The 22,449-nt window shown below is 40.0% G+C and overlaps 1 protein-coding gene across 3 annotated transcripts in view; it reads left to right on the plus strand.

Annotated features, from left to right (window-relative positions):
• LOC107973969 (UDP-glucuronosyltransferase 1A1) overlaps window positions 1–22,449 on the plus strand; it is a 96,880-nt gene that overhangs the window by 16,751 nt on the left and 57,680 nt on the right. The window contains exon 1 of one of the 3 annotated variants that reach the window (XM_001151168.7): window positions 4,244–5,246. The exons of the other annotated variants lie outside the window; for them this stretch is intronic. Within the exon in view, the coding sequence (XP_001151168.2) occupies window positions 4,386–5,246 (861 nt within the window). The 5' untranslated portion in view covers window positions 4,244–4,385. Of the gene's footprint in view, window positions 1–4,243; window positions 5,247–22,449 lie in introns of those variants that run through there. 3 annotated transcript variants of the gene reach the window in all.

The following is a 22,449-nucleotide window of genomic DNA, read 5'->3' on the forward strand; positions in this document are numbered from 1 at the left end:
TTGGTGTTACAGAATAACATGCAGCTGGCTCTTTTTTAAAAAATTTAATATTAAACGTCCTTCATTGAACAAATATCTGTTGAGAGTCTTTGAGTGACTGGGATATGGCCATAATCAAATGAACATGGCTTTGCCATTCTAATGGAGAGGAAGGCATTGATTAGCTACAAACTGTGAAACATACTTTGAAAGAAAAGGATGCAAAGAGAGCTGATCATAGGGGGCCTTGCAGGATGAGGAGTGGCAATCTTGGGAGAAGTTGGGGGGATGGTGTGCCAAGCAGGGAAGATGGCAGGTGCAGCATGAAGCCAAATGTTTGGAATCATAGCATGTTCTTTCCCTTCATCCCTATAACCCAGGGTCTCTTTACTTCATAAACATGGGCAAGTGGAAATCCTACTTTATGTCTCTTCTGTATAATCCCTTTGTCATGGCTTAACTTAGTGGCCTGTGCCCCTCCCCACTGCTCCTGGAACCACAACCCACATTGTTACAAGCCCCTGAAGGAAGTTATAAACACCTTATCTTCTACTAGGACAGGTGCCCCTGGAACTGTCTGGCTGGGCAAGCCATACTTACCTGCACTTCCCTATTCCATCTGTGAGTGATTCAGACTTGACTATTGTTATCACACTAAACTAAGCTGGGGTTCACTCACCTAGCACAGTAAGACCAAACATCCACACTGAGATTTGCAATGGGAGAAAGGAAGGCATTTATGTGCAGGGCACAAAGCAAGGAGTGTTAGGAGGCTTATACTTGAGACCCAATCTCTCTAATGGCTTGCAAGTAAAGGTTTTTAAGGGCAAGGATACATTTTAGGAAAACAGAAGTTACAAGAAGAAATCACAAATCAATACGCACAGGTTACACATTGGTTTGGTCATGAGAAGTGAGGGCTTGCAGGTCATAGGTGAATTCAGAGATTTTCTGATTTGCAATTAGCTAAGGAAGAGAAGCTTGGTTTAAAATTCGGGGTTAGCAGAAAAGAATGTTTGCTCTTGCTCATGAGTGTGACTTCCTCCAAGAACAAAGAATGGCTGTCAGAGTTCAGTCCTTATTTCCCCTTATCTGAGGTCTGCCTGCCAAAGAATCCATTTGGTGGGAGTCCAGGTTTCTGAAAAACAACTCAGGGACATATGTTAAGATGTGATCTGTAGTTTCTATAGGAAACCAAACATCTCTGGACCCTAACTTTCTTGGCTATTGTTTTAGGCTACTATTACCTTCTTGCTTATCAAGTGCCTTATTTATTTCTCAGGGCCAGGTAGGTGCCTGGAATTTCCTTCGAAAGAACCCAGGATTTTCCTTTATTTCCATGCTTGGAGGAACCCACAGGCCCCTAAAAGGGATTCTCACTTCATCTCACCATTTTGGACCTTCCTCAAGATCTGGGCCCAGAGCATTCTGACTTCTGCAGCCCCACCTCACAGCCTATCAAATAGATTAAATTGCTCCTGCATCTTATGTCACATATGTCTTTGTAACTTGGTGAGCTAATCTGTAGTGGATTCATTGACATGTAGTTATGTTTTTATAGCCATTTCATAAAATATTCATAAATTCAATGTTTGCCATTTTAGTATTCTAGATTCAGCAAATTTCTTTTTTTAAGTCTCAAACATTTTGCAGGTCCTTTGAAATCTTGCAGGTGGGTCCTGGCTCCATTACTTATGGGTCGTAGGTCATACAAGGGTCTGAAAGAGTGAGCACCTTAGAAGCAAACCTCTCCATAGGGTCCACGTTTCCAGACCTTCCTATTCCCAACATGAAATTACCTTCATGCACATCTTTGGGTCTCTCCTCTATTCAAAATGCCAGCTATCCTCCATTTACTTTTTGGGAAATCTGCTCTTGCCAACAGAGGTTTGTTTTATCTTAGGATCTACTTCTTTCACCCCACTGGAATATGTCCCAAGCCTGAGTCATTCAGCCTGCAGCAATCCCTGAGAAAAAAAAAAAATCGGCCTTTGCCTGGACACTCAGGTGATACCTGAGGACACCTTGACTCCCACAGCACCAACCAGGGCAGGCCTGGGTCTCCAGCGGAGCTACTCTTTAGGGATCATCATTATGATGAACAGACATGCCAGATTCCTCTGGCTAGTGTCCAGTGCAGACACACACACACACACACACACACACACACACACACACCCCATTCTTAGTACAGTCAAAGCTCACAGGAGAAAGAAAAATGTTTTCTAATACCTTCTTAATTTGCAAGAAGGTGTTAGGAATTCAAGGGATGGTATGCATAGTGATGTTAGTTTCATTTCTTCAGCTCCTTCCTCCAACTCATGTTCTGTAGGGATTTCTGGGACTAAGAACAGGACCCACATATGAGCAACAGGATTTTCAGAGCAAGGCTGTGGTTGGAAGGGCTCAGACCAACGTCCACAGCAGAGTGGAGGTCTAGTATAAAGAATGTGAAGTTTGTAGCATCTCTTGATCCCGCTATTCCTACATGCTTGCTTAAGCCATCTTAAGCAAGCCCTCATCAGCATCTTCCTCTAGATGAACTGTTCTTTGAAGGAAGCCTGCCTAATGTCTGCCTGCTCAAGAAGGTGGACCTGAGCTCTGTTCCCTTTGCAACCTTCCTGGAGTCTTATTGCAATCTAGATGAACTCAAAGCAAGATGCTGCCGCCCCCATGACTTTGATCATTGTAAGCTGGCAATCCTCTTGGGAGGCTGCTCCCAGCTTGGACTGAGCTGAGTCTTCGCATGCCTTGAACAATGAATTTGCATCCTGGTTATGTTCCCCATGGGGGCCAGCCCTGTCCTTGGAGTGGCCCCTCTAATCATGTTGCTCAGGCTTCTTCTCCCTTCCTGGGCCCCAGAACACCTCCGGTGCCAAACTTGTGGGTGAGAACAGGAACTCGCGTGCCAGCCAGGTGTGTGTGACTAGCTCTGGGCAAGTCTGTTCTAGTAATTCAAGGTACCACCTCTCACTGGGACAGCCTAGTTTCTACACAGGTCTTGCTCTGGGACCGCCCTCAGCAGTGTGATTAGCAGGCAGGGCCAGTGTGACCCTCCCTTTCTGGGCCTCAGTTGAGAAACCTGAAGCTCAGGAGAGGAGTCACTCCCCTGGCAGATGGGTGGCTGGGCCAGAAGCAGATACCAGGCTTTCTGACTCCTGCTCTAGGATTCTCACCACGTACTAGCTAGACTTATACTTCTCAAATCTTAATTTCCTAAAGGCAAGTAACAGTTTGAATGTTGTTATATTGTGATGTATAATAAGAAATATATGTTTGTCTTCGTTTCCTGGACACAGCTCCTGAAACCATAAGTGGTGGGAGCGATAAACGTGAACAAAGAATCTTTTGTTATTCAAAACAGATCCCTTTTGATCACACCTAAGTTTATGTAAAGGAGATGTAAAGTCTCTAAGGATGAGGGCTAGTTGCCAGGGAACAAAACCCTTGCGATTCGAGGGAAGAAAGGAGAGAGAGATTGAAGATTGATTTGATCACCAATGGGCAACAATCTAATCAATCGTGCCTACTATGTATGGAAGCCTACATAAAAACTCAGAAGGGCAGGGTTCAGAGAGCTTTCAGGTTGCTGATGGTGTGGAGGGTGGGGCACCCAGAGATGGCAGATGGGGCTCCATGGCCCTACCCCCATATCTTGTTCTTTGTACTTTTTCCTCTGGCTATTCATCCGTATTGTTTGCAATATCCTTTGTAATAAACCAAACCTAGTAAATAAACTGTATTCTTCAGTTCTATGAGCCATTCTAGCAAATGATTGACTCCAAGAAAGAGGGTGTGTGAACCTCTGATTTTTGCCAAGTCAGACAGAAGTTGTGGGTAACCTGGGGACCTACTACTTGCAATTGGTGTCTGAAGTGAGGGCAGTCTTGTAGGACTGAGCCCTTAACCTGTGGGGTCCGTGCTAACTCAGAATTCAATTCAGAATGGAATTGAATTGTAGGATACCCAGCTGGTGTTAGAGAATAGGTCCGTGTGCAAGAAAAATTCCCACACATCATGGACATAACAGACAACGTCAATGATGAGGAATCCAGCAAGTTCGGGATAGAGAATTGGCAGGGGGTCCTCAGGGGTCTCTCCAAGTCATCTTCAAAGTGTTGCTATAACTTTTCAGAGAGGGAGAAGCAGACTTGTGGAGCTGAAGAGAAACACCCAGAAGCTCAGGTGAAAGCTGACACGGCCATAGTTGGTTCATATTAACCATGTGATTAAAATGGTTAAATATTAATTTGGGTTCTTACATATCAAAGGGCAAAATTCAGAGCAAGGGAGAGGTAGACAGGACCTGTGAAAAGCAGTGGTTAGTTTAGGGAAAATAGCTAGGAGCCCTGTGATTTGGAGAGTGAAAACTCTTTATTACCATTGTTACTTTAACTCTTTCCAGGATGGCCTGCCTCCTTCGCGCATTTCAGAGAATTTCTGCAGGGGTTTTCTTCTTAGCACTTTGGGGCATGGTTGTAGGTGACAAGCTGCTGGTGGTCCCTCAGGACGGAAGCCACTGGCTTAGTATGAAGGATATAGTTGAGGTTCTCAGTGACCGGGGTCACGAGATTGTAGTGGTGGTGCCTGAAGTTAATTTGCTTTTGAAAGAATCCAAATACTACACAAGAAAAATCTATCCAGTGCCGTATGACCAAGAAGAGCTGAAGAACCGTTACCAATCATTTGGAAACAATCACTTTGCTGAGCGATCATCCCTGACTGCTCCTCAGACAGAGTACAGGAATAACATGATCGTTATTGGCCTGTACTTCATCAACTGCCAGAGCCTCCTGCAGGACAGGGACACCCTGAACTTCTTTAAGGAGAGCAAGTTTGATGCTCTTTTCACAGACCCAGCCTTACCCTGTGGGGTGATCCTGGCTGAGTATTTGGGCCTACCATCTGTGTACCTCTTCAGGGGTTTTCCGTGTTCCCTGGAGCATACATTCAGCAGAAGCCCAGACCCTGTGTCCTACATTCCCAGGTGCTACACAAAGTTTTCAGACCACATGACTTTTTCCCAACGAGTGGCCAACTTCCTTGTTAATTTGTTGGAGCCCTATCTATTTTATTGTCTGTTTTCAAAGTATGAAGAACTCGCATCAGCTGTCCTCAAGAGAGATGTGGATATAATCACCTTATATCAGAAGGTCTCTGTTTGGCTGTTAAGATATGACTTTGTGCTTGAATATCCTAGGCCGGTCATGCCCAACATGGTCTTCATTGGAGGTATCAACTGTAAGAAGAGGAAAGACTTGTCTCAGGTTGGTGGGTTTATTTCTTTTGGACTGCCTTGTTTCTTCCAGGCTCTGTCCTCCCTCACTCATTTGGCTCCTTGAGCCGACTGTCCCTTGGAGGATTTCCTGGAGAAACGGTAGGGGGAAGTGATATCCAGCTCGGAGCAGCGGGAACACATAGGAGACCTGAGGCTGAAGTGATACAGAGGCATTCGGATGAAGACAGGGCTCATGCTTAGCAAGAGTAGGAGACTTGCTTAGTTGGATAATCTGGGACAGTCACATCCTCATTGAATGAGCCTTAGAAATGTCCCAGTTCAAACAGAGGTGAAGGCTTGACTAAGGGAACAGGTCCAGGTTAAAATCCATTTTCCCAACTCTGTCCCATGCTTTGTCTCTGGACCTTGAGCCAGGGACCAGCAAACTACAGCCTGTGAGCCCAATCTGCCCAAAGGCCTGTTTTTTGTTTTTTTTTTTTCCTTTTATGTTGAGACCTGTTTTTATATGGCCCAGAGCTAAGAATGGTTTTTGTAGTTTTAAAACAATTTAACAATGAAGAATATGTGCCACAGAAGTATTTGGTCTGCAAAGCCTACACATTTACTGACTGGCCTTTTCAGCAAAAGGGGTATGGCCTCTGACCTAAGACAAGTGTTTACAGATGCCCTCCTGACATGTAGGAAAAGGGCCCAGAGTTACTTTGGAAAATAAAAATCTGTGAGTTTTAAATTTCAATTTAAATATTTACAACTTTGAAGGGCTTCAGGCAACTCCCTCTATCTTTTATGCCTCAATTTTCTTTTCCAGTTCCTTTTTTATCAGAGAGAAAGCCTCAAACAGGTCCCAAAGACCCTTACCTCTCTTCTTTACACCTGCTGATTTCTCTGTTAACAATTTGAACAGTTGGCAGTAGCCACTGTGAAAAGGCAAGGGTGAGGGGATGGGGATAACTGAACTGGTTCCAGGGAGTCTGGGGCATGAAATAAAAACATAGAATGTCAGGATTCTTTTAATTGGGACATAATATAGTTGTACACATTTGGGGGGTTCATGTGATATTTTGATACATGTATACAATGTGCGATGATCAAATCAGGGTAATTGAGATATCCATCACCTTGAACATTTATTCCTTCCTTATGTTGGGAACATTCCCATTCTTCATTTCTAGCTATTTTGAACTGCAGAATACATTCTTGTTAACCATAGTCACCCTACTGTGCTATCGCACTTTGGACTTACTCATTCTATCTAATGGTGTTTTTGTGCCCATTAACCAACCCTTTTCTTTTCTTTCTTTTTTTTTTTTGAGACAGAGTCTCACTCTGTCATCAGGCTGGAGTGCAGTGGTGCGATCTCAGCCCACTGCAACCTCCACCTCCTGGGTTCAAGCGATTCTCCTGCCTCCGCCTCCTGAGTAGCTGGGACTATAGGCATGTGCCACCATTCCCAGCTAATTTTTGCATTTTTAGTAGAGGTGGGGTTTCACCACGTTGGCCAGGATGGTCTCGATCTCTTGACCTCGTGATCCGCCCACCCCAGCCTCCCAAAGTGCTGGGATTACAGGCGTGAGCTACCGCGCCCGGCCTTCTTCTTCTTCTTCTTTTTTTGATCAACATGCTTTATTGGCCCTTTAGATGTTTTTCTCTTTTCTATCAAAGTTTTTGGAGTATTACAAATTTTATTTCTTTTTTCTTTTTCTTTTTTAAATTTTAACCAACCATTTTCACCCCTCCTTCCCTACTTACCCTTTCCACCTTCTGGTAATTACCAATGAACTCTCTACCTCCATGAGACCCACTTTTTTAGCTCCACATATAAATGAGAACATGTGGTATTTGTCTTTCTGTGCCTAGATTATTTCACTTAACATAATGACTTCCAGTTACATTTATGTTGCTGCACATGACAGGTCTTCATCCTTTTTTATGGCTGAATAATTTTCCATTCTGTATATGTACTATCTGTGAGTGGAAAACAAAACCAACAAAAAACTCAAAGGGTTTTTCCTGTTTTCTCACTCAACAACAAACAACGCAGAAAACTTCAGTGAACAAATGTGTGGGGTTTTTTTTCTCCACACACCAAGCAAGCAGGCAATTCGGCCAGATACCAGCTGGGTGTCCTCTAATTCAGTTCTGAAGATGTCCACCTGAAGATAGCATCAGGTCCCACAGACATGGGGCTCAGTCCCTAATTTACATTTGAAGAATGTAAATTAGTACAGCCACTATGAAGAACAGTATGGAGAGTCTTCAAAACAAAACAAAACAAAACAAAAAGAACTAGAACTGCCCCAATACATCCCATTGCTGGGTATATATCCAAAAGAAAAAAATATATATTGAAGAGCTATCTGCACTCCCATGTTTATTATAGCACTATTCACAGTAGCCAAAATATGGAATCAACCTAAGCACACATCAATGAATGAATGGATAAAGAAAACGTAGGACTGTAATATCATGAAATATATATTTGGTTTTCATCCTCATTTCCTTATACAGATCTTTCACTTCCTTCGTTAAATTTATTCCTAGGTATTATATATTCTTTGTAGCTGTTGTAAATGGGGTTGATTTCCTTTTCAGTTTTTTCTCTGTTGGCATTTATAAATGCTACTGATTTTTGTAAGTTGATCTTGTATACCGCAACTTTCCCGAATTTGCTTGTCAGTTCTAACAGCTTTTGGGTGGAATGTTTAAATTTTTCTGAATATATTATGTCATCTGAGAACAAGAATAATTTGACTTCTTCCTTTCCAACTTGGATGCCCTTTCTTTCTTTCTTTTGCTTAATTGCTTTGGATAGGACTTCCAGTACTATGAAGAATAACAGTGCTGACAGTCAGCATCTTTGTCTTATTCCAGATTTTAGAGGAACAGTTTTCAGTTTTACCCTTTTCAGTATGATGTTAGCTGTGGATTTATCATATGTGGATTTGTCATATATGGATTTTATTGTTTTGAGGTATGTTCCTTCTGTAGCCAGTTTATTGAGAGTGTGTATCATAAAGGGACGTTGAATTTTGTTGAATGTTTTTTCAGCATCTACAACATATGAGTTCTGTCCTAAATTCTGTCAATGTATTCATATCAATATATCAATAAATGCATCAGGATTAATTATCTTTTTAACATATTATTGGATTTGGTTTGCTGGTGTTTCGTTGAGAGTTTTGCATCTATGTTCGTCAGAGATATGGGCCCGCAGTTTTCTTTTTTTTTGTTGTGTCCTTGTCTGGTTTTGGTATCAGGGTAACACTGGTCTCATAGGATGAGTTTGGAAGTATTCTCTCCTCTTCATTTTTCTGTAATAGTTTGAGTGGAACTGGTATTAATTATTTTAAAAATGGTTGGTAGAATTCAGCAGTGAATCCATCTGGTCCTGGGCTTTTCTTTGATGAGAGACTTTTTATTACTGCTTCAATCTTGTTACTTATATTGGTTTGTTGAGGTTTTCTATTTCTTCTTTGTTCAACCTTGGTAGATTGTTTGTGTTTGGAAATGTATCCATTTCCTCTAGGTTTTCTAATTTGTTGGCATATAGTAGTTCACCATAATCGCTAATGATCCTTTGTATTTCTGTGGGGTCAGTTGCTGTGTTTCCTTTTTCATTTCTGATTTTATCTGAGTGTTTTCTCTTTTTCTTAGTCTAGCTCAAGGTTTGCCAATTTTGTTTATCTTTTTTTTTTTTTAAACAACTTTTTGTTTCATTGGTCTTTGCATTGTTTATTTAGCCTCAATTTAATTTATTTTTTCCCTGATCTTTATTATTTCTTTCCTTCTACAAAGTTTGAGTTTGGTTTACTTTTGCTTTTTTAGTTCCTTGAGGTGCATTCTTAGGTTGTTTATTCGAAATCTTTCTGCTTTTTGGATGTAGGCATTTATTGTTAAAAACTTCCCTCTTAGTTCTGGTTTTGCTATAGCCCATAGATTTTGATACATTGTGTTTCCATTTTCATTTGTTTCAAGTAATTTTTAAATTTTCTTTTTAATTTCAAGAAAATCTAATTAAGAAGTTAGTAAGCAAAAGTTATGCATTTATTTAATGATTTCATACCATTGATTGAATCAAATCTATTTATTCCTTCTCCTGGAGGTCTAGGGTATTGGAAAAAAGTAAATGAAAGCTATTTATTCTTATTACAAAGAAATATTTGGTGTAAGAAGGAAAAAATATCATTTCTGCACATTGGTACCAATTATCTTATTTTTTCAAAAAGTTGTACTCAGTTATATTGAGAAACTGGGCTATAATGAATGTACTTTTTGAGCCCTGTGACCCTGTATCTGGTGCTTGACCTTGTTTGTGTCTCAACTGTATTCCCAGCATGTCATCCTAGAGAACATTCTGTATTATGATATGTAATTATCAACATGCACTTTTAATTATTAGGAATTAAATTAAAGTGATCAAAATAGAATTTCTTTTGTCCAATAATCAAACCATTTCCACACTATGAAAAAAATGTGTCTTTGGACAGATGGAAATGTCTGGAACCAGATAGAGGTGTCAGTTGCAAAACATGAATGTGCTAAATGCCATGAAATTGTTCCCTTTAGTGTGGTGAATTTTATGTGACTTCATCGCAATAAATTATTTAAGAAAAGAAGATATATCACAGATCATAGAAAATGAAGCCCTGATTTATAGCTTAAAAATGCAGTCCTCATTAGGCAAATCACATAATCGGCAATACATAAAGTAAACAGAACACGAGTGGCCAACAAAACTTTAAGAACATGTTTAATTTCAGAAATAATCCAAGAAATTCAGATTAATAAACAGTGGAATTCAATTTTGCCTATCAGGTTAGTAAGCATGCTTTATAGGTAACTATTGGTCCAACTATAAAACAAACACATTTCTAAAAAAAATGTGCAAAGCCTTTTGAAAACCATAGCTTGGTGACCATTTTTTACGTAATGCTATGATTCACAAAGAAAGAGTATCCTTTCTCATGGTAACCTCTGGGCTCCCAGCCTCGCCTTGTGGAAGAGTAAGGCAGGATCACTTCCCTCTTATTCCCATGTTGGTGTGACTTTGCAACTTTGACCAAAGCCTTACCTGCCTCCTCTGCCCAAGGAGGGACGTGGCCATCTCAGAGGGCTGCTTGGTTTCTGTCCAAGCTGGCCCTTGGGGAAGCCCTTTGGCCACCCAGGTGGTGATTCCTGCTGTAAGAACATCAGAGGCTGAGCCACCAGGCAGTCCCAGATGTCCTGAAACAACTTATCCCAGCCCTGCCCAGGGCCTTCTCTCTAGCCCTGTGCACCTCATCACCTGCCCCAAAACAGTTCTACTTATGTCAGATTCTCATGGGTGCCTTGCAACCTTTCTGTCTGTCTCTCTGATCCTCACTTCTTCCCCAGAATCTCATGCTGTTGCATGAAAAAAAAAAAAAAAAAAAGAACTTTTGTTTTTAGGCCCCTTTCCTCTTCCTATAGGGGCCTGAATCCAGGCCAGATGCTGGGATTTTGCTATTTTGTTGAGTTTCATCCACCCTAGGGCTAACCTCTTTTCTTATTGGTATGGCTAGGTTTCAAATATCTCAATTTTAGAAGAGAATTTAGCTTTGCATTTCATTATTAGAAGGGTCATTGGAGTGTTTTTCTTAGAACAAAGGAGGTCAGAAGTAAATCCTAGTCTACTTGTAATGCAAAGAACTGTTCAAGCCTTCCGAAGGACAGGGCCATTGACATCATAGAGCCAGGTCATGGCCAGAGCTCTGGCTCTAGGACATCCTCTCTTCCCAGCCTGGTCTATAGAAAGGAATAGAATGCAAGCTCAGGCCTAAAGCCTAGCTAGGCCTGAATACAGGCTGAAACTTTCTCGCTGAGAGGTGATAAAAACAATGAATGTGGTTTTCTTGCAGCATTTTTTACGGAGCGTTTTCCCAGAAAACTAGACCCCAGTTCCTCAGGACTAGTTCTGTTCCCAAGTTTCCTCCTCTCATGTTCTGGAGTCATCTAAATAGTAGTTCTCAAATAGAACTAATTTTTCCCTTAGGATAGATATGTCTGAAGACATTTTTGGCGTTGCAATTGGAGAGGCGAAATAGTCAGTAGGATGTACGTAGAGGCCAAGGATGCTGTTGAAAGTTGTACAATGTGTGAAAAATACCCGTCCCCCAACTCCCAACAAAGAATTACTCTGGCTCAAAATGTCATGAGTGCTGAAATTGAGAAACTCTGATCTAAATGAATTCCAAGTGAATCTAGTGGTGTCTACCCAGCAAGGCCCCCAGCCTGGAGGTGTGGAGGGCAGCAAGGATCCTGTGCCCACCCTCTGAACTGTCTGTCTCCCTATAGGGGTCTTTACAAGGAATGCTCATTCAGGCTGAAATCTCAGCCTTTGTTGGCTGAGCTGTGGGTTCATTCTAGGCAACTCAGTAGAACAAAAGCCCCAAAATGCCAAGTCATTCTTAATAGGCACTTTTTAAAATATGTGACTTAGGCCAATGTCTACAATGCCTTTAAAATTCTGCCTCTCTTTCAAAACCCTGTGCTTATCTTTATGGCTGATTATCTGGGGCATTTCCAGGCATGTGGAACATTTCGGCAGCAGTGTTTCTGTTAATAGATAATTATCTAAAGAGTAGCTGAATGCTAGAATGATTCAGCTAAAAAAAGTGTTCAACATGAGTACATAAAAGCCTAGAAACTTGACTGTTTAGTAATTTAGATAACTCTAGGAGAATGAGAATAAGGGGTTATAAAAATATAACTTTATTATGATGCAATTCACATACATACAATTCACTCTTTTTTTTGGGGGGGGGGGTTCCAGTAAGATTTAATGACTTTAAGTGTTTACATATTTCTACTTTTCAGCACAAATTCGTGATAATATATAAACTATACTTTGAATGTTTTTTTCTTTTTTTAAAATTTTATTATTATTATACTTTAAGTTTTAGGGTACATGTGCACAACGTGCAGGTTTGTTACATATGTATACATGTGCCATGTTGGTGTGCTTCACCCATTAACTCGTCATTTAGCATTAGGTATATCTCCTAATGCTATCCCTCCCCCCTCCCCCAACCCCACAACAGTCCCCAGTGTGTGATGTTCCTCTTCCTGTGTCCATGTGTCATTGTTCAATTCCCACCTATGAGTGAGAACATGCGGTGTTTGATTTTTTGTCCTTGCGATAGTTTGCTGAGAATGATGGTTTCCAGTTTCATCCATGTCCCTACAAAGGACATGAACTCATCATTTTTTATGGCTGCATAGTATTCCATGGTGTATATGTGCCACATTTTCTTAATCCAGTCTATCATTGAGGGACATTTAGGTTGGTTCCAAGTCTTTGCTATTGTGAATAGTGCCATTATAAACATACGTGTGCATGTGTCTTTATAGCAGCATGATTTATAATCCTTTGGGTATATACCCAGTAATGAGATGGCTGGGTCAAATGGTATTTCTAGTTCCATATCCTTGAGGAATCGCCACACTGTCTTCCACAATGGTTGAACTAGTTTACATTCCCACCAACAGTGTAAAAGTTCTTAGAGACCTACAAAGAGACTTAGATTCCCACACAATAATAGTGGGAGACTTTAACACCCCACTGTCAACATTAGACAGATCAACATTAGACAGATCAACGAGACAGAAAGTTAACAAGGATACCCAGGAATTGAACTCAGCTCTGCACCAAGCGGACCTAATAGACATCTACAGAACTCTCCACCCCAAATCAACAGAATATACATTCTTTTCAGCACCACACCACACCTACTCCAAAATTGACCACATAGTTGGAAGTAAAGCACTCCTCAGCAAATGTAAAAGAACAGAAATTATAACAAACTGTCTCTCAGACCACAGTGCAATCAAACTAGAACTCAGGATTAAGAAACTCACTCAAAACCGCTCAACTACATGGAAACTGAACAACCTGCTCCTGAATAGCTACTGGGTAAATAATGAAATGAAGGCAGAAATAAAGATGTTCTTTGAAACCAACGAGAACAAAGACACAACATACCAGAATCTCTGGGACACATTCAAAGCAGTGTGTAGAGGGAAATTTATAGCACTAAATGCCCACAAGAGAAAGCAGGAAAGATCTAAAATTGACACCCTAACATCACAATTAAAAGAACTAGAAAAGCAAGAGCAAACACATTCAAAAGCTAGCAGAAGGCAAGAAATAACTAAGATCAGAGCAGAACTGAAGGAAATAGAGACACACAAAAAAACCCTTCAAAAAATTAACAATTCACTAATTTTAATGGTTTTTGGTATAGTCACAGATTTGTACAACCATCACCATAGTCAACCTTAGAACATTTTCAGTCACTCCCAAAGATACCTTATATCTATTATCACTCACTCTTCTTTCTCTCCTTCCTCCAGCCCCTGGCAGCCATTAATCAACTTTCTGTCCTTATGAATTTGCCTATTGCTATGGATTCCATCCACAAAATACATGAGTAGCTTTTTCCCTTTAGCATAAAGAGTTTTGTATATTGATCTTGTACTTCAACATTTCTGAACTTGTTTATTTGTTCTAATAGTTTTTTTTTAGTGAATTTCTTAGGATTTTCTACATTCCAGATCATGTTATCTACAAATAGAGACAGCGTTACTTCTTCCTTTCTAATAAGGATAACATTTATTTCTTTTGCTTATCTAATTGCCCTGGCTTGAACCTCTAGTACTGTGTTGAATAGAAGTGGAAAGAGGAGATTCTTATCTTGTTCCTGATCTTAGGTGGGGAAGTATTCAGTCTTTTAGCACATTAGGTCTTAACTGGAGATTTTTTGAGTAGATGCCCCCCACATTATGAGATTGAGGAAATTTTCATCTATTCCTAGCTCGTTGAGTATTCTTATCATACCTGAGGTGTTTGGTTTTGTCAAATGCTTTTTCTGTGTCTATTGAAATGAACATGGTTTTCTTTTTGGTCCCCTATTCTAGTGATATGTGCTAATTGATTTGCAGGTGCTAAACGAACCTTGTATTCCTAGAATAATCCCACTTGATTGTGTTGTATAATCCTTTTACATGTTACTGAATTTGGTTTGACAGCATTTTATTGAGGACTTTTGCATCATATCCATAAGAGATATTGGAAGTCTTATTTTCTTGCGAAGCCTTGGTCTGTGTTTGCTATCTGAATATTACTGGCCTTGTAGAACAAACTGGGGAATGTTCTCTTCTTTTCTATTTTTTGGGAACAGTCTGTCAAGAATTGGTATTCATTCTTTACATATTTGATAGAATTCACTAGTGAAGCTGTCTGGGCCTAGGCTTTTCTTGCAGGAGGTTTAAAAATTACTAATTTAATCTTTTTACCTGTTATGGCTTTATTTAGATTTTGTATTTCTTCTTGCTTCAATTTCAGTAGGTTGTTTCTTTCTAGGAATTTGTCATTTTTATCCAAGTTATCTAATTCCTTGGCATAAAATGACCCAGAGTGTTCCCTTATAATACTTTCTGTTTCTGTAAGGTTGGAAGTAACGTTCCCTCTTTCATTTCATATTTTTAGCAATTTGAGTCTTCTCTCTTTTTTCTTTGTTAATCTAACTTAAGGTTTATCAATTTTGTCTATATTTTCAAATAAACAATTTTGGTTTTGTTTATTTTTCTCTATTGCTTCTCTATTTCTATGTCGTTAATTTCCCCTCTATTCTTTATTATTTTCTGCCTTCTTGCTTTGTGTTTAGTTTAGCTTCCTGGTGGAGTGACACTTATCATTACACAATTTCCCTCTTTATTGCTAGTAATATTTTTTGTTTTAAGGTCTGTATTATCTTGCTTCATGATACTGTGTCATTAAAAAATAGTCTATTTTATCTGATATTAGTATAACCAATCTGCATTTCTTTTGGTTGCTGTTTCATGATATATTGTTTTTCCACCATTTAACTTTGTAAAATTTAAGTTTTAAATATACATTTTTTTAAAAAAATCTCAAATGTATCTTCTGCAGACAAGATATTATTAGTCCTTGTTTTTAATGCAGTCTGATAATCTGTCTTTTAATTGAGTTGTTTAATCCATTCACATTTAATACTATTATTGATGTAGATGGATTTATGTCTACCATCATTTTTTTCTTTTCTTTTTTTTTTTGAGACAAAATCTCACTCTGTCACCCAGGCTGGAGTGCAGTGGTGTGATCTTGGCCCACTGCAACCTCCGCCTCCTGGGTTCAAGCAGTTCTCCCACCTCAGCCGCCCGAGCAGCTGGAACTACAGGTGTGCACCACCATGCCTGGCTAATTTTTGTATTTTTTATAGAGACAGAGTTTTGCCATGTTGGCCAGTCTGGTCTCAAACTCCTGACCTCAAGTGATCCACCCGCCTCAGCCTTTCAAAGTACTGGGATTACAGGTGTGAGCCACTGTGCCTGGCCCCATTTTACTTTTTATGCTCTATATCTCTCATGTATTTATTTGTTCCTCTGTTCTGCCTTTATTGCTTTTTTTTTTTGCATTGAGTGAATATTTTCTAGTGCAACATGTAAAATCCTTTAATGTTTTTCTGTCCACTATTTAAAAAATTGTGTTCTGAGCGGTTGTTCTAGGGCTTAGCACATCAATTTTAACTTACCAGTATCTACTTCAGATTTATACCAACTTAATTCCAGTTAAATATTGAAATGTCATTCCTATATAGCTCTATTTCCTTTCTCCCCTTTTTATGATATTATTGTTATACGTGGTACATCTATGTATGTTACAAACTAAATAATACATGGTGATAATATTACTTTATATAAATACACATGCTTTCAAGAATCAGAGAGAAGAAAGAAGAGCAAGTATGTATTTATAGAGTTTGTTATATTAACCTTTTTGCTTATCATTTTTGGTCCTCTTCCTTTGTTCTTATGGATCTGAGTTACCTTATGGTATCATTTCTTAGCCCAATTTGCCTTTGCTCCCAACTGCCTCCCTTGTGCTATTATTGTCAAATATATTACACTTCCATATGTTGTAGTCCCAACAATATAATTATATATATGTATATTGCTTTTTAGGATTGCTTTTAAAATCAGTTAAGAGAATAGGGCCGGGCGCGGTGGCTCACTCCTGTAATCCCAGCACTTTGGAAGGCTGAGGCAGGTGGATCACCTGAGACCAGCCTAGATCAAGACCAGCCTGGCCAACATGGTGAAACCCCATCTCTACTTAAAATACAGAAATTAGCCGGGTATGGTGGCAGGCGCCTGTAATCCCAGCTACTCGGGAGGCTGAGGCAGGAGAATTGCTTGAACCCGGGAGGCAGAGGTTGCAGAAAGCCAAGATCGTGCCATTGCACGCCAGCCTGGGGGACAAGAGCGAGACGTCGTCTGAAAAAAAAAAAAAAAGAGAGAGAGAGAGAATAAAGGGGAAGTATGCATTGGTACTGCCTTTTATAACTACATGATTACTATTATCAGTGCTTTTTTTCTGTATGAATTCAGATTATTCTATGGGGTCACTTGCTTTCAACCTGAAGAACTTCCTTTAGTATTTCTTGTAAGTTGAGTTTTTCAGCAACACATTCTCTCAATTTTTGTCTTATTACATGGGGGTTTTGCTTTTATTTTGTTTGTGCCTTTAAAATGATGCTCATCAGAGACTTGTCTTCAGAGGTGGCTCGTAACTTATCCTTCAAAATTGCACATATTTTTTAGCAGACACACATGAGGCAAATTTAATGTTAATAAATACCTTTTTAAGAATCAGGGTGGGGAGATTACCTTCAGCTGTGAAGAGCAGCTGGTGATATTGCTTGTGGCAAGGGATAGAAATGGTTTATGGATCTGGGAAAGGCTCTGAAGAGAGAAGAAACTGAGTTGACAGTTCTAGGAAGTTGAAGGTCTTCTCACAAATTATAGTTGTGAGATCATATTCACAACGACTGGTATAAAAATTCACCAGTATATTGTTATCTTTTAATACCCTGAGCAGGTAGGTCGGTAACAGATCAGCTGCATACTTTGAGTGTCTTAGTGCAAAATGCCCCTTGTTCAAAAATTATTAAGAATTTCAGGCCGAGCACAGTGGCTGAAGCTGAAGTGGGAAGCTGAGGCAGGCAGATCACTTGAGGCCAGGAGTTCAAGACTGCCCTGGCCAAAATAGTGAAACTCCTTCTCTACGAAAAAGACAAAAAATTAGCTGGGTGTGGAGGTGCATGCCTGTGGTTCCAGCTACTCAGGAGGCTGAGGTGTGAGAATCACTTGCACTTGGACCTGGGAGGCAGAGGTTGCAGTGAGCCGAGATCACGCCACTGCATGCCAGCCTGGGTGACAGAGCTAGATTCTGTCTTAAAAAAAAAACAAGAATTTCAGGACACTGACAGCAAAGTATTAAACAAAGCATGAGAACCTTCTAAATGTGGAATGTGGTGTGTCTGCCCAGGCTGCTCCTCCACAAAGCTGGCCCAGGCAGGGGCAAATGTGCAGCTGGGAGAGTGAGAGAACCAGGGCAGCTGGATTGCCCAACCTCAGGGGTGGGGCCCAGTGCCAGGTACTATGTAGATAGTGCCTTTTGGAACTATTCAAGCTGGTGACCCTGAAAAAACATTCTTCCAATTTAGGCCATTGTACAAAAGCAGAGGCCAAGTACATTTACCACTCAAACTTCACGTGGTCTTTCAGCCACAGACTTGGTCAAAGCAAATGACCATTGAGGTTTCACCATAGGCTGGGTACATGAGGGTGTCCAGGCTGGTGTGGTGCTGAGGATTTTACAGTGGCTTAGAAACACAGCTTTTTTTCTAGGTGTTTCTCAAACCTTAGGGTAAGAGTGGAGATGGGAGGTGGACCTAAGTATGTGATAAGAAGACTAGAGAAATCAGTGTTTCTACTGTGTCTGTGCCCCATCACTGTAGGTCTGTTTTCTACTCCCCACCCCACTCCTTCTTGTCACTGAAAAGTCATAGAATTCTGGAATCTCAGGGTTGACAGTGACTGTGAAGCAGAGTGCCGTACACTGGTATCCATCTCTGGGAGAGAAATACCATGCACCAACTAGGTTGGGTTGCCAATCCCAGGGCAGGACTCTAAACACCTCGGCAGTCTTTACTAAGATTCCTAGACCTGGCACTTCCCAGCTCTGGTTGGAGGCATTTTACAATCCTAGCTGCCAGAGTATGAGTCTGGTGAGATGGAATGCTTGTGCAAGTCAGGCAAAGAAACTTGATTCTTCACAGATAGGCAGTAAGAATCAACAGGAACCTAGGATCCATGGTCAGCCAGCCCCCAAGGTAGAGGAAGCTGCTCAGGTGGACAGAGTCCCATCTGCATGTGCTCCACTTTGCATGGCAGCTGAGGGACCCCCAAAATACTCTGCATTAGGTTTTCTATCCCGGAGGTCACTGCAGTTTATCAGCACCCAGACATCCATCCTGGGTGCCTGCCCTCTGTTCTATTCCCTTTCCATCTTTTCTGTGACTTTTGTGATGATTATTTCTTTTGTGTTTTTGTTCATCAGCATTTATTTTAAGTTCCAGGGCACACATGCAGGATGTGCAGGTTTGTTACATAGCTAAACATGTGCCATGGTGGTTTGCTGCACAGATCAACCTATCACCTAGGTATTAAGCTCAGCATCCATGAGCTATTCTTTTTGATGTTCTCCCTCCCTTGGCTATTTCTTTGCTTTTCTTTACAATTTTGCCACCTAAATTTGCATCTGTAAATAATACAGTGATTTTACCTGTTTCGGTACTTAATATAAATAGAATTTTACTGTTTTTTTTTTGTCTTGCCTTTTTTTCTTTTTTGGTTCAACCTTATGTTTGAGAGATTCATGATGTGTGTTTTTCCAAGTTGTAGTTTGTGGATTGTCAGTACTGAATATATCCCGTTGTATGAATACACCACAATTTTATTTATCCATTCTACTGTTGATGGGCTTTGGGTTGTATCTAGCTTTTCACTATTGTGAACAATGTTACAACGAACATTCTTTTACATTCTGAAACACATGTGAGTGGGTTTTTAGAGTATATACCTAGGGGTGGAGCTGCTGCGTTGGACGGCGTGCATATCATTAATTTAATAAGATGTAACTATTTTTCAGAGTGGTTGTACATATCCCTGATTGCTAAGGCATTAGTTATGTACATGACTGATTATATTGAGGGTTTTAAAATATACTTATTGGTCATTTGGATTTCCTCTTTTGCCCATTCAAGTCTATTGCCCACTGGGTTGTCTACTCGAATTATGTATGCATTCTGGATACTAGTTCTTTGGCAGTTATAGGTATTGCAAATATCTTCCCCCACTCTGCATCTTGCTTTTTACTTTTATTCAAATGAATTAGAATAAACATCTTAGTATGTGACTCACTGTGCTTCTGTGTGGGAGTTTCCACAGGGGAGTTGCCGGAAAATGGACTTACTGTGTCGTGCACATTTTAAATGTCATTAGGCATTAACAATTTATTCTTCCCTTAGCAATGTATAAGTGTACACTTTCCTTCATATCCTTGCCACATGTATTATCGTCAAATGCTTTCAGTTTTTGACAATCCAATTGGTAAAAAATATCTCAAGGTTATCTGAATTTTCATTTCCCTCATTAATTCTTCATTTAAACGTCTTTTGTGTGTGTGTTTACTTTCATCAAGTTGTTTCACCAGTGAAGATAAGAACTGGTATTTACCTTCTGCATTTAATAGAATTGATGCAACTGGCTGAGCGTGGTGGCTTATGCTTATAATCTCAGCACTTTGGGGGGCCGAAGCAGGAGGATAGCTTGAGCCCAGGAGTTTGAGACCAGCCTAGGCAGCATAGTGAGATCCCTTCACTACAAAAAGTAAAAACCTAGCTGGGCATGGTAGCGCGTGCCTGTAGACCTAACTACTCGGAAGGCTGAGGTGGGAGGATTATTTGAGCCCAGGAGTTCAAGGTTCCAGTGAGCTATGTTTGCATCATTGCACCCCAGTCTGGGCAACAGAGCAAGATCCTGACCAACTCCCCACCCCCTCCAAATCAATGCAACCTGTGATCACTTTATTTGGGCAACTTCCCCAAATTCTTGACTCAGTGAATTTGTTGCAGGCCTTTTCTTTTTTAAGCTCTTTTATTGGTTCACATACTAGAACAATCTCAGGGACTATCTGGTTAGGTATTGCTTGCTACAGAGCCAAACTATGTCACCAGAACCCATTTATATGTTTCCATTTCTTGTCTCTGTTTCCTCGGCCATGACATCCTTCTCAGTCTCATAATACCCAAGCAGCAGGGGCTTCAGCCTGAGTTCTTTTCCCAGGATTCCTAGTTAAAGTTCTTCTGCCTCATTGGCTCTAATGAAGTCACATGCCCATCTCTGAACTAATCATGGTGGCCAAGGGGATGAGACGTGCTGATTGGTTGAGGCCTAGGTCACATGTTCTATCCTGAGCTGGGAGTGGATCCTCACCAGAATTACATTTGAGAGTTTGGGGGAGGGGTGGCCGCTGGGATGAGATAGGAAATAACTTGTCCACACTGTGAATTACCCTTCAATTAATGATATTTTCTATTTAGATGTCAGATTTTTTGTTACTAGTTTGTCATATAAACCTACTACTATATAGATTTTTCTGTGTCCTAATCTAAATTTCTTTTAATAATCTATGGGTGAACACTCAATAAGAATGTCCTCCAGAAAGGATGACCTGCCAACTTTTAAAGCAATCATTTTGGGGCTTATAAGTATTTAGTATTTGAAGTCTCTGCCTCTTGCTCTCTTTTAGGAATTCTTTTTCCTACTGTGATATATGTAAGTACTTATAAATTTAAACTTAAAATTCAAAAAATATACCAGGATGTGAAAGAAACATTATTAAATATAGGTGTTTTGCTGTGAGTGTTTCTTGGAATAGGTAGGGCTTTGTATAGTAGGTTTTGGTCTTTTGGTCAGCTTGGGAAAATTTTGTCCTTTTTTAATTGAATGATATGTTTTCAATTGATACTACTAAAATAAACATTATTGGAGTATTATTTACATGCAATAAAGTCCACCGTTTTAATGATACATTTCTGAGTTGTAATGATTTTATTTAGCTGTGCAGCCATCACCACATTCAAGACACGGAGCACTCCGTTACCCAGTAACTTCCCTTCTGTCCTATCTCAGTCACCTAATACCTCCCCTCACCTTAGGCAACCCTGGATGGTTTCTGTTGCTGGATAACAGAATTGTCTTTTCTAGAGTTTCATCTGAATGGAATCATACAATTATGAATGAAAAACACACAGGTGTACTGTTTTGTGTCTGGCCTCTTTGGATCAGCATAATGTCTCTTCAGATCCTTTCACATTGTTGCATGTATCAATATTTCATTCCTTTCTATTTCTGAGTAGCATTTCATTGTATAGATATATCATCATTTGCTTATGCATTTATTTATTGATGGACATGTGGATAGTTTCCAGTTGTTGGCTATTATGAATAAAGCTGCTATGACTATTCGAGTACGAGTGTTTCTGAGATTTCATTTTTCTTGGGTAAATACTTAAAAGTGGGATTGTTGGGTTGCATGGTAGGTGTATGTATCACTTCATAAGAAACAGTCGAACTGTTTCCAAAGCAGTTATACAATTTTACATTCCTAACAGCAACGCATTAGAGTTCTGGCTGCTCTGTATTTGTGCTAAGACTTGCTATTTTTAGTCTTTTACATTTTAGCCATCCTAATGGGTGTGTAGTAGAATTTCATTGGGTTTGAATTTGCATTCCTCTTATGACTGATGATAATCTTTTCATGTGCTTATTGAGCATATGCCTGTTTTCTTTTAAAAGGGGCCCTTTCAAAATCTTCCGCACACTTTTATTGGTTTGTTTGTCTTCTTATATTTGAGTAGTGAGTTCTTTACATATTCTGGATACAAGTGCTATGTCAGATAGTTGTGTTTCTGTTTACTTCTGGTGTGTGGTGTCCTTTGTTTCATTTTTTAAAAAACAACGTCTTTCAAGGAGCAAAAGTTGCAAGTTTTGATTAAGTCAATTTTAGCAAACGTTTTGTGTTTTGTACCCCTCGTGTCCTATCTAAGGAATCTTTGTCTACCAAAAGGTGGGAGGATTTGTTTCTATGTTTTTTAAAAAAGTTAAACAGTTTAAGTTTGTAGATTTGGGTGGGAAGAGGTCTTTAGACCACTTAGTCTTTGTTTAGGTCTTTGTTTATGTCTCTGAGATTGGCAGAGGGGAATATACAATCATTCAGATCAGGCTATTGGATGCCTTTTTCTATCTCTGAATTTTTCTGGGGTGACCTCACTGACACCCATGGC

Source organism: Pan troglodytes, chromosome 13 (assembly GCF_028858775.2).
Source record: "Pan troglodytes isolate AG18354 chromosome 13, NHGRI_mPanTro3-v2.0_pri, whole genome shotgun sequence".
NCBI classification, from domain to species: domain Eukaryota; kingdom Metazoa; phylum Chordata; class Mammalia; order Primates; family Hominidae; genus Pan; species Pan troglodytes.